Source organism: Cariama cristata, unplaced genomic scaffold, assembly GCF_000690535.1.
Source record: "Cariama cristata isolate BGI_N322 unplaced genomic scaffold, ASM69053v1 scaffold32513, whole genome shotgun sequence".
In the NCBI taxonomy this organism is placed as follows: Eukaryota; Metazoa; Chordata; class Aves; order Cariamiformes; family Cariamidae; genus Cariama; species Cariama cristata.
Genome location: NW_009609580.1, coordinates 14,633 through 27,387, shown reverse-complemented (window position 1 = coordinate 27,387; position 12,755 = coordinate 14,633). Strand labels below are relative to the sequence as shown.

The 12,755-nt window shown below is 35.7% G+C and overlaps 1 protein-coding gene across 1 annotated transcript in view; it reads right to left on the bottom strand.

Moving 5' to 3' along the window:
* Nucleotides 1–2,988: 2,988 nt before the first annotated feature.
* Nucleotides 2,989–12,755, bottom strand: part of NBN (nibrin) — a gene marked incomplete at its 5' end in the record, with an annotated part of 22,992 nt that continues 13,225 nt past the window's right edge. Inside the window, 6 exons of the mRNA XM_009697584.1 lie at nt 2,989–3,019; nt 6,285–6,334; nt 7,357–7,470; nt 8,491–8,646; nt 10,073–10,162; nt 12,308–12,755. Of these exons, the coding sequence (XP_009695886.1) occupies nt 2,989–3,019; nt 6,285–6,334; nt 7,357–7,470; nt 8,491–8,646; nt 10,073–10,162; nt 12,308–12,755 (889 nt within the window). The remainder of the gene's footprint in view (nt 3,020–6,284; nt 6,335–7,356; nt 7,471–8,490; nt 8,647–10,072; nt 10,163–12,307) is intronic.

The window sequence follows — 12,755 nt, the reverse complement described above, 5'->3', positions numbered from 1 at the left end:
GCCCCCCCTTGGGGGGGGGGGGGGGGGGGGGGGGCAAGTGAGCAGCTGCATGGGGCTTAGCACGTTTTATAAAATAAACATCAGGTCAAGTTGTGTAATAGTTCCAGTAGTAAGGCAAATACTGATTAATTTACTGGATATTCAGGCTCCCAAGACTTGGATGATGTAATCATGTCCTTTACCATCTACCCCAGAACCTTCAGTAACAGAAGGCCCAAACCAACAAGTGTGTTTCCTCTAATGTCTGGAGCTGAAAATCATGACAAAATTATGCTAAGATGGAAAGAAATAATAAAATGGAAGGAACGGGATTTTTTACATTAATTTGGAATTGCAACGCAAGTCATAAGTAAGAGTAGAGACTTAGATGCCTGAGCTGCTTTTTTAATGCAAGCATGACTTCACATTGAAACAACAAAAGGCTCAGGTTCACTAATCTACAGGCTTCTCATCAACCAGACACCAGATAAAACTGAATTAGAAACCAAACTATCACCTATTAGGCACCCTCAAGTTGGACCCAAGTGCTGATCCTAACTTTTCTCTTTTCCCTCAGCACTGTTGTGGAAATCCCCACAACACTCTTCCCTCTCAAGAGCACACAGCTGCCTGTGAAAAATTACAAAGAAATCTGAAGATGATGTTGGAAGTGTTGATACAGAGAAGACACCTCAAACAAGATCTATGAAGAAATCTCCCACATGTTCGTCTCTGGGTGCTCCCCCAGTCACATGGTGAGTGAGTCGCTCAGTCCTAGGACGCTAAATAACTAGAAAAAAGTATCAAAGCTGCTAAATTCAACTGTCTGGTGAACTGAAGAGCCCTAAGTCATAATGTGACTAGAAGAGTGGTCTCAGATGTGCCACCAGGATTGCTTGAAGCCCAGCAGCCTGCAGTCTGGGCAGCAAAGGACTTAGCCTTTACTTTCTCATAGAAAGCTCCCGTACATTCTATCTTTTGAGAATTTCTAAGGTGAAATAACAAGTTCTGTTTTTTTACAACCGTAAACTCAACCTTTCTGAAGGATCTTGTCCATTGATATTCTGCTATCCAAGCTATTTGCTTGAATTTAGTAATAACAATCAAAAAGGTCATCCTCAGCAGTCTACAGGAGGTACCCTGTTGGACCAATGGGTCTTCAACAGAAAAATCTGGAGATTCTCATTGTGACAGTAGAAAAATTCACCTGAGGCTGCAACGGCAGTTAGTATTACAACCACTGAAGGACAGTCTTTTTAAAGGTATTGGTGGACAAGATTTGATGTGCCCAATACCAAAACACTCTCACAGCTATTGCTGATTGGTCTTGCACACTGTGTATCTCTCTGGACATCCCTGACCAAGTGATCAGGAAGATGCCAAGACAGACCTGAGGATACACCATTTTTTGAAGACCAAGTATTTTCTGAGACCATGCAACCATGTTGACTTCAGCTTATCTGCTATGTTGATAATTTTAATAAATGGACATTCAAACAAACCGATTTAAAGCTACAAATGAAAATATGTCTAAGCAAGAGAAAAAAGCTGTTTTTCCTTCTGTAACAGTAACAATAGTATTTGCTCTGCATAATGAACCACAGAGGCAGCTATCATGATCAGGTATCAGCAGCATTTAAAGTCTTCCTCAATAAATTCTCAATTCTTAAGACAATACCCATGAAAATGTGCTGAAGGAGATCACTTAACTTCCTTTTGACCCTTTCAGAGGAAAGCTCATTAGTTTCTGTTGGCCGGAATCTTCATAACTGGATAACGGACATTATTTCTGATAGCAAGGGGATTCATTTGGCTTTGCTGCAACTAGATCTAGCACTTCCAAGTTTTTCTTTTTTTTCTTATTTTCCAGGAAAACCCCTCTACCCAGTTTTGGTGGGTGGTGGGTTTTTTTTTTAAGTCTTATTTTGGGGGGGGTTCCCCCCACTCCACACTTGACTACCAGAAACTATCAAATTCAGTCTTCTCCTCCTCTAACTTGAGTCTCATTACAAATAAAAACAATTACAGAATATGAGATATATGAGACATCATTATATCAGAATTTACACTTCTGAGGAATGTATAAGGTTATTTCTCATTTAATACTACAGGAAAGTAGTACTACAGAAAGACTCTCATAATCCAATGGTTCCCATCATGCAGCTTTAGAGCTTTCCATATACATCTTTTGTTCTTAAACAGCCAAACACAGCTCTCTCCTGTTTGCAAAGGACAGGAAATATGCAGAGAAAGAAACTGCACTTGCCTCTCTCTCCCTTCCCAAGAAACCAAAATCAAAATGCTGTTGCAAAGTTTTTTGGTATCTTTTCCCGAGTTTATAAGAGTGTTTTCAGTCCCAGTGTAGGCTGTTCAAACATACTGAAGATTTGAAGACACAACAGGGCAAAAAAATCACTGGATTTTAGAATCTAAACATTTGTTTCAAATCTGCCATCACATAAAATTGGTGGCTGGCTAAAATAAATTTGATGTCACCAACTTCAAAAATAGGAAGAAGCTTGATCTTATCAGTATTCAATACTTCTTGTTTACTCAGATACAAATCTAAAGTTTGGTCTAACTTATTTATGAAGTCTTCAAAAACCTCTACCTCAAGACAAAATCAATAATATACAAAATTCTAATTAACAAAGCCTTTCTGAAAATACAAAAGCTTGATGCTAACTTCCTTTTTTCCCCAAAATAGTATTGATAAGCAAACACTGGAAATAAAGAGCCTGAAATTAAATCCTAAGTATCCATGGTATTTTACTAAGCATTACTTTGAAACACATAATGTTAAGGTCTTGAAAACGTGCAACCCGTAAGTACCAAGCAGTGAAAGCAACTTTTCTTTTTCTTTAATAAAAGCCAGACTTAAAAGGAAGTCTTACAGTAATAGATAGCTCAAATGGTCATACATGGGTATATATCACACACTATAACCAGCAAACCTAAGGAACAGAAAGCATATTTTGCTAGAGAATCACTGTAAATTCAGGACATGATTTATCTTCTCCTTTTCACATTAGGATCATATCTGCAACAAAAAAGAAAATTTTTCACAAATAAGTAAAATTCAATGATATTTAAAGTTAACAATCTGATGTAAATACTTTTATTATATATTCATAACAAGGGATTCATCAGTGTTCAGTCCTTTCCCTGACTGCACTTCTATAATTAACAACAGTTGCTACAATTTGATTGAAGGATGCATAAGCTAGAACCTGTGCCTGAACTAGAGAGAACCTTTACTAAAATCTTCACTGACTTCCCAGCTACTTAAAATCTTTAAATCTGATGCAGGAACAAGTTTCTCCAAGCCTTTAAAGTCACAACATTAAGTTCCTTACCAAAAAACCAAACCAAAACAAACACCAAAGGGGGAGGGAAGGGAAAGGGATACTGTATATTCATAGCAATGTGCAACATTTGGCCACAACTCATTCAGACAAAACCCTTCTGCTGCTTCCTACTCCCACATAAAACAGTTCCTTGCCTTACCTTCCCCTTTATACAGCTTCTGATTGATTTTCAGTAATTTAGATCTACTTTCTGGATATACTAAATAATTACCTGATTTCCTGCAATATGCTTATAGCTTGCTTCTGTTTCACACTGGTATCCCTTGGCCTTCTCTTTCTCTCCATTTGTGCTTCATTTCCCCAAATCCTGTGTCACTTCTTTGAAATTCTGATGTGTTTTGTATTCATGCATGAATAACTTATGGACACAACCGAATGATCAGGCAGTTTTACTTCCACTAATTCTGCTCTCATTCATCAAGACTTTTTATGCTTAGACAGGAAAATGTGACAACTTGTGAGCCAAATTACATCACCACATAACTAGAAAGGTATTGGAAGTCACTGCTGTTGCTATACAACTCGGACTTCTGGCAAAAATGAGATGTGTACCCTTTGAAAGAAATGTTCTAAAGAGCAAGCTGTTAATGCAGTAACATTTTCTGAATGGCTTTTACACGTGTTGATATGCGGTGTCATGTTTCTTTGATAGTGATTTGGACAGAAATATCCTTCTTCACTATACATATTTTTCTACTTAATAGCGTAATTTTTAGCGTTAGTCAAGCACATGGCAGGTGAGAAGTTAAACAGTGGTTCCTTGTTCACATAAAAACTAAGAAAATAATGAAATCTTTTCTAAACAAGATGAAATCCTTATATTAAATCTCAAAGCATTTATTTGAATTTATTGCTATAGCAGTGTAACACATTAGTTCTAACATTTAAGTATGTCCTGGGCACTGGGGTGGGGGGGCAGGGTGGAGATAAGGAGACAGGAGAAGGCAATGATACATGATGGAAATCCGCCATCAGGACACCAACAGCTTCAACCCTGTCTGTGACTGTCTATGGAGATGCTGACACTGACAGTCATGAACATCTTTTTACATCATCTCCCCCACCTCACCTCCAGCCATTTTCCATGTTAAATGAAGCCTGGATGATGTTTTCCAGACAGAAAGAAATCAAATAACATTATCAGAGAAAGGAAACTGTGCAGTGCCTGTGGCCTGAAATGGAAAAAGGACTACAAAGATTCCACTACTGTGACTGAATGCACAAAGAAACAAAAGACCTTGCTGGGAACAGGGAGTGAAGGATACAAAGGGCTATTACTGAACATAATCCATTTATCAGTATGACAGTCCTTCCCTTCCTCCTCTATCTCGGTACTCAGCAGCAACTGAGGGCACAGCTTTTCTTTCTAGCTCATCTTTACATCGGAGTACTGCATGACTCTTTCTAATGGCATCTTCAATTTTCATGGGAAATTGCAGCTGTTAACATTAGCATTATGCCAAGTAGTTTTACTCAGGATTAAGGACAAAATTAGAAGTAGGTTACAAACTGGTGAACATTAAATTGTGTGCTTTAATATTTTTGACTGTGGAAATTTCTGTAAGTACAACTATCCTAAATAAACCGGAGTTGAGGAAAAAACTTTTCTAAGCATGAATGCATATGAATTATCTAAGTTTCCACTGCTGTGTTCTCAAAGGCTAAAATTAATCAAGATATTTTGAACCAGTTAATACTCCAGCACAGCAATCAGGCTGTATCATGTTTTTATAAATGGTTCATAACTGACATAAATTTAAAGGCTGTACTGCAGATGTAAAAAAATGGATAAAGTGGGAAACTTGGCTTAGAACATTTTTAATTAGAAAGTGGTTATATATCATTAAATTAGGATTACAGTCAAAAGTAATTGGACAGGAAATCAACTGAATAGGATGATTCTTTCTTCCAAAAGAGAGATTAGGGAAGGCAGTAGACAACTGAACGGGGAGGGTTATGGAAAAAAAACTGCTGAAAGAGACTGTGTTTTAGAGGCAAATGTAATGAGTTATGGCAAAAAGCAATGTCAAACAGCCAAGGTAAACCTGGACCTACCAAAGAAATCTCTCAAACTCCTGTGACATAAACACTGATTAAGACAGAATTAACGACTCTACTACACTGTCAAGAGCATAGAATGATTGCTGTAAAAATGCCTCCTCTCCTCAGTCTGAAAACCGGAAAGATGGTAAGGCATTGAGGTAGTTTCTAACAAGTAAAAAAAAAGGTAGGAGCTCTTTCATTGTGAATGGGTTTGAAAGCAGCTTAAGGTCTCAAAGATAAAGGACACAGAGGGGCCATACTGAAGGATTTACTTAGCTGGGTTTTAGTTTATTTTGTTGTTTTTTTTTTTAATTTTTGTTTTAAATACTTCAAAGATAAAAAAAAAAACCCACAAACAAAAAAAGCAAGCAGTCCTGCCAATCACTTTTTCACAGAACTAGTATTCTGTTGCTTTAGCTCCCTCCAGTGACTCAGCACAGGGACAGACAAGTGCCATGGCCGGAATGAAAAACTGGCAGACCCCATCACTCTTTCTTCGCAGCTCAGATGACTGACCAAAAGATGTTGAGATGACTGTAAGACCAAAACACTTCATTAGGCTCTAGCAAACTCTAACGGTGGAAAGCCTGACCCCGGAATCTCCTCCAGCCTTTGTCAACAACCAAGCTTGTGCGTATGAGCCAAGAAATAGCAACATTTTTGGTTGAGAATGTTCTTATTAAAAAAGTGTAGCAAGTCTGCATGAAAACGAAAGTTTAAGGCATTAAAAATCTGAGAGAAGTTGCTGAGTCATTTTGGGTATACTCCATACATGGGAATACATGGAATTTTGAAAAGAACAGTCAAAAGAGTCTTTTACAAAATTGGAATTTGTCTAAAAAAAGATATGATACAAAATTACACATTTTCTAAGTACAAACATAAAACTCTTACCTAAAGAGATCATCAGCCAGTGATTCTTCTCTTGCATGTCGGTTCTGTTCCTGAGAAAACAAGTTTATTCAATATTTGATGTTAAGGATGAAGCTACTGAACAATATAGAACAATATATTCCTGCACTAACAGAGTTTTTCCTGAAGAAGTAAGTTTTGTCTAAATACTAATGCATATTCATATTAGATAATATATTTCACTACTCAAATTTGGCCACTGCTACTAACTAATGGAATGGAGCAGTTTGTGCAAGATACCAGTTTTCGTCAGAAATATTTTTTTTTGGTTTTTAAAGTATCATTACAGAAATAGGGAAATTTTTATCTGATTGCTGGTGCATAAAGAGAAGTTTAATTAGGTTTATCTATGCCCAGGGATTAAAAAAAAAGCAGATAATTAAGAAGTTTTGATGCAATGGGATCTCAGTCAGACTGTGGAAACAGAATATGACTCATCAGTAAGTATTTTTAAAGAAACTATTAGAAAATGAAAGTGCTAGAGAGCTGCTATGATAAAATGGAATGTTTTTAGAACTTTTACACATAAAGGTGAAGATTTTTACAATAGAAAAAATACTAAATTTATTCTTACTATATCTCTTCAGTACACTAACAGAATTCTACTCAGGTATTTTCTGTTTTTTTCAAGAGTAGAATATCAATTGTACTGTATAACAATTTGAACACAGCTAACCATACAGAAGTTCTTTCTACCTCCCTGTCACATTTTTAGAAGTCACAAGTTTCCTTTATTTTAATAAGCAAAATAAGCATTAAGATCATCCTCTTTCAGGTTACTGATTTTGCTTTAAATCAATATTTCTGATTATATGAATGTTGCATGTAAAACAAATTCAAATAATCAGCAAAAACATGAGCCTTACCACTGACTTCTGACTTTCAGTAACTTTTCTAATGTGCTCATAGGAACATCTACATGTGGATAGCTAACTGCATAATGTTTTATTTCAAAAATAAAATTCTGAAGTATTTCAGTAACGACCACAGGTTGGTATGACCACTTACACAAGGTAAGTTTTATTCTGATCTTCTTTAAGAAATAATTCCTTACCTCCATTTCTTGCCTTAACCAGTCTTCTAGCTCTGAATTCTTTTTAGCATGGTGAGCAATCAAATCTGATCCTCCAATAATGTATGGAAGTTGTCCTGCCCCTGTGTAAGCTACCTGTCAGACAATAAATTCGTACAATTACAATACAAGGCAAGCACATTGGAAGTAAAAGGTCTGTTTTAACAAATTCAGAAAGTCTATTCAGATATCACAGAAGAAAGTCAGTCAGTCTTGCTTTGAATAACATTTATCAGAGATCATATTTAAAAGAGATTTAAGTGCAAAAAGCATTTACAGAAAGCTACTAACTCCCTCCTTTTACCTAAAGAAACAAAAAAAATAGCTGACAAGTTACATATGCTAAATAAATCCGATAGTATTTTCTTTTCCACCGTTTTGTAATGGATGCTTATGCATTCTAACAATAAAATAGAATCTATCAGTAAAAACCAGTTTATAATGTTTTCAAATTCCATTTAATGTACTATCAGAAATTTTAAATGCTATCTGAAAATGACAGCCTACTCCCAGAAAGCTGGGAATTGCATTATGTGATTCTCACCCTCTACATAATATGTTACTGAAATGCATTTCTAGTAATCTTATATAATTTTTAATATGAGCTGAAGTGGTATTTTTACACTGAACATTAAGAATCTTCTTGAAATTATCTTCAGGACTCAAGCAAGCAATAACCTTACTTTCCTAAGACACTACATTTAGTTCTATTTAGAACTCCAAGATCTATTAGACAAAATGCAAGACTCTGAATCAGCATATGCTTTATGCATAGGTCTTTCAAGAAGTCAAATTCCTGGCTTTTGGAGGTACAATCAGAAGTTACGGGAGGCATCACTTAACGACTTATTCCAAGTAACAGCTTGGAATAGAGAGTATAAGTATCTAAATAATCTAACACAAGGTAAGCCTTTGTCAGCCTGGTACTTCTTCAGTCAATTAGCAAAATATTTGTTAACAGTATAATATAGTATTTAAATTGTTTCTTTCTGTTGTTACTACTAATTTAAAAAAAAAACACAAACACTTTCATATCATATTTCTACAATCTTAAAGCAATACATTTTAGTAATTTTAAATAGTGCCATCTTGTGACCATTTCAAATACACACAAACCTTTTTGAACATTTTGAAGTTTTTCTTTCCCCCGTAGCTGGTATTTCCAGTAAACTGACTGTTCCATCTGGGATGGCTGACAACCAATGATCTGAACTCAGTCAAGAGAAGTCTGCTGGGAAGATTGCTGGAGTCATTTTGCTGTTCATTGTGGTTCTTATGTAGGAAGAAAAAGGAAGGAGCACTTCAAGTGTATAAACAGACATACAGCATATGTAACAGTAGAAACTTTAGAGAAAGATTATCACGAGCACAGCTGAGGCAAAAGTTAGGATTACAAAAGGGCGAAGGGAAGTAGCAGCAGTGCTAGAAGCCAAGAAGATGGATGTACTTCTCAGCCTCCTTATATACGACCAATATAGCTGGGAGCTCAGTAAATTTATTTCTCTCATTTACATCTGTTGAAAAGACAGGATCATTAAGAACTGCAGTAATAATAATGAAGCCAATGTACCTCATTTCACTAGGATTTTACTTCAAGATAAAACTTCAAGAAAGAAAAATTTTTATTTTTTTTCAATGTAGCTAATATATAAGAATTACTTCTCTCCTCCTCTCCACCTTGCTTCTTACCTGGACTAATTTAATCAAGTATGCTTACTCTAAGGGAAACTCCAGCTAATTCCATGGAAGACAAAGTTGAACATCTTCGTCTCAGTTCTAGCCTACAGACTTACCATTTAGGTCAACTTTAAGGCTGTAAGCTGGATCTGATCTATGAAGCAACTTTTTCTTGTACATGAGAATGCTCATTCACCAGCAAGTTTGCATGCAGTTTACTGCTTGGGGCGCAATCTATGTGGATTCAAAAGAAAGTCTAGGGGCAAGACAAGTTCACGAGTAATGTTAAACTGTCTTCATGGACAGCTTCAGCCCAGATGCAGTACAGTTGTTTTATAGCAAAGTATAAACTAAAAGTCCCTTAATCTGAGCTGCCCCTCACCTTAGTATACCTGCACAGCATTCTCTCTTCTTGGACTGTTTTCTGTACGTATGTGAAAAGATTTTATCCTGCCTCTTGTTGACTAGCTACGCTCTATCTCTACAGAATCTTTCCATTTCAGTTTCATTTAGCCTAGTCGTCTTCTCTGCCTCACTGCCAGTGCCAGCAATTCGCCCCTCCTTCCTTCATTCATTTCACCTACAAAAAGTTAGCACGCTATTTACTGTTCATCAGTGTATGTTACATCTGTTTTTTCAAAGGTCTATCTATGCCATTCTAGTTGTGATCTCCTTAGAGCAGACAAGATGACATCTTTGTCTCGTCCTTAAGCAGTAACATAACAAAAACATCAGTACAAGTATTAACTGCATCGAAGGGTTAATACAATTACATTGGGTTTCTGTAGTTTCAGTCATTTTAAGTTTCCATCCAAATGCCATTACAAAAGTACACAGGTGAACTAAAATCTGCTCTGTCTTTTCACAGTCAATAAATTGGACTGTACTGCTGAAATTTACATGTGATTATTTTAAGCAGTACAAATCTTCAGAACCTCCTTTACTCTGAAATAGGATCCTCAAATACTATGTTCTTAAATGCAAAATTCTGATGCATTTTCTTAATGCTTCTCAAACTTACAATTAACCGTTTTCTTTCCAAGAGTGGTGACTCTTGCTTGATCTTGCTATTCATTTCTGAAGTTAGATGTGATCCAAGTTCCTCTTCTTTCTATTTGATTAAAAATTATTTAAAATGTAACACTGAAATTAAATGCTAATTTAATTACATAAAATTGTTTTCTGCTCTTTACAGTGGAATTACCATTTTCAAATCAATATAAATATTTACACAGAAAAGGAACTGCACTGTACTTTTCAATTTTTTATGTACACTGTTGGGGTTTTTTTTCTATTAAAAAAATCACTACTATTTTCTCACTTTTTTTTTTCTTACACCAGTAGCAAGTTTTGTCCATGTGTACAATTTTCAAAGTCCTGCCGGGTTCTGGAAAATACTGTAAAAGCTTTTGAATATAAAAAGTAAGTAGCATGTTCAATTTCATATGTTAAGTGTACATATATGCAGAAAGGACGTTTCATTACTAGGATAGGAAAGTATTCTGCAGGTTGCTTTCCTCCCATAGTTTAAAAATCAGATTTGCCTTTCATAAATTCTTTTCAGTGGTTGAAAAAAAATACATAAAATCAGCTTTATGCACCCCACAGATTTTGAGACTCACATTCTCTGTCTTGCCAGACACACAAGGTGCATCCACACTTAAAGAAAATAGGTAACAAATACGCCTGTGGAGCTTTATCATGAAATCTTCTTAGTCCACTGGAAATATAATTTATATGAATAAAATAGATAATTATTAATTAAACTATTAGAAGACTTTTTGTCAGCAAAATACCTTTAAGTGCGCATCTGATACAGTAACAGTTTAGTTACACATAAGAATTTGTTTTTCTTCATGATCCTGACAAGAACTTAGGACTAGAAAAACTTTCCAGGCCACAACAAAATTCAAAAGCCAGTTCCAAGCAGCCATTTTATTCTCTCAGTATGGTCAGACATGATAAAGTACCTGCTCTCTGATAACATAAAGAGCAAGAAACAAAGATTCTCTACACTTATAAGACTTACTAGTTTTTAAAAATTTGCCTGTTAGTAACACAAAAAAAACCAGCATTGAAATGAAGTTCAAAATCCACACTTTGCCAGAAGCAAGCTCCAGTAAAGTATCAAGAAGAGTGTTAAGCTGTTCTGAGCTAAGGGTGCACAGGCAATTACTAGTTCTCATCTGATACTGGAATTTGCAAGATACCTTGTAACTCAATCATACATTCAAATTTTATTATTACAGCATTTAACCACTGCCCACACTGTATAGGAAGTGACTGAACATTAAGCTTTTATATATTTTTTTTTTTAATAAACAGAAATTAAACCTGTTCCTTCTCTCTCTTACTTGGCTCCGCATTGTCAATAGTCTACTTTGCTAGAGCTCTCAACATTGTTTTCCTCTACAAACCTGTTTTTGTTTTTCTTCAATGAAGTGGCTACTGTTAACTCAAAATCCATTGTTCTCTTCATTTCTCTTAGAAAATCGTCTTAATTCACAAAGACAAAAATCAAAAAATAATCAAGGAAACTAATCACAGACTGTGTTTTGGTTTGGGTTGGTTTTTTTTTTTTATTTCTTTCATTTTTGTTTTGGTTGATTTTTGTTGTGGTTTTATTTGTTTTTAAGAGGACATTAGTGACTTGAATTGCCTCATATAGGAATTTTTATTATCTTTCACATGACATCTAGAGATTCTGCCTTGAAAGATGTTGGACGCTACCAGGGTATTCAACAGAAGAGGTCAACTAAAGGTTTCTTCAGAAAAATCATTACATAAACATAGTATGAGTATTGTTTTAGTATAAATATCAACATTATAATTTAACACAACAATATACAATATGACAAGTTTTTCTTGGATCAGGGATATATTCTGCTGTTCTACCTACAGTACTTCAAGCAAAAAGAGGAAAGCTTTCGAATACAAGCAGCTTTCAATTCACAAACAAACAATGTCCTGAAGAATGAAAAAACATTTAGATACATGTGAACACTGCAGTGTTACACCTAATGGATACATTGAATCAATCTGTAGTTCAGAGTGATTTCAGAGGTTTAAGCAAACAAACTTTACAAAACCTACTGTATGAAAGCATACTTCCTGTATGCAGGCAGCTTCACCCTTAAAGGAGTTACCTGTATCCTTCTAACACAGTTGAAAATTTCAAGATTAGAATCACAGAATCATTATGGTTGGAAGAGACCTCAACGTATGAGACCAGGCACATGAGAAAAATATAACTTACCGATACTTTATTCTCCTCTCTCTGCTTTACATTTACTTCTTGAATCCTGCTTCCTTTGGCTTCCAAACACCTTTTTTTTGGTGTATTTCCTTGAGCTTCCTGGTCATGATCTTCCCAGTCTAGGTCTCTACTTCCAAAGACAATTTCTAGTGCCTCTCTATCTTCAGATAAATCATCCAACTCCTTTCTCTTCTTTGCTGCGTGCTTTTCACTAGTAGTAGTTTCAGTGCCTGTTTCGTCACTCACTAGTTTGCCACTTTCCCTCATAAGCTTCATACCTGTGTCTTCTAATGCAAAATTAGGGTTTGGATCCATGACGTTATTTTCCTTTTGATGCTGTCCTGCTTCACTGTTCCACACTGATGAAGCTGTGGGTTCAGTGCACTTTGAAACTGGTGACGACCTTTCCTCCAGTTTTGCTAGTTTGGGTACAGATGTTTCTTCTCCT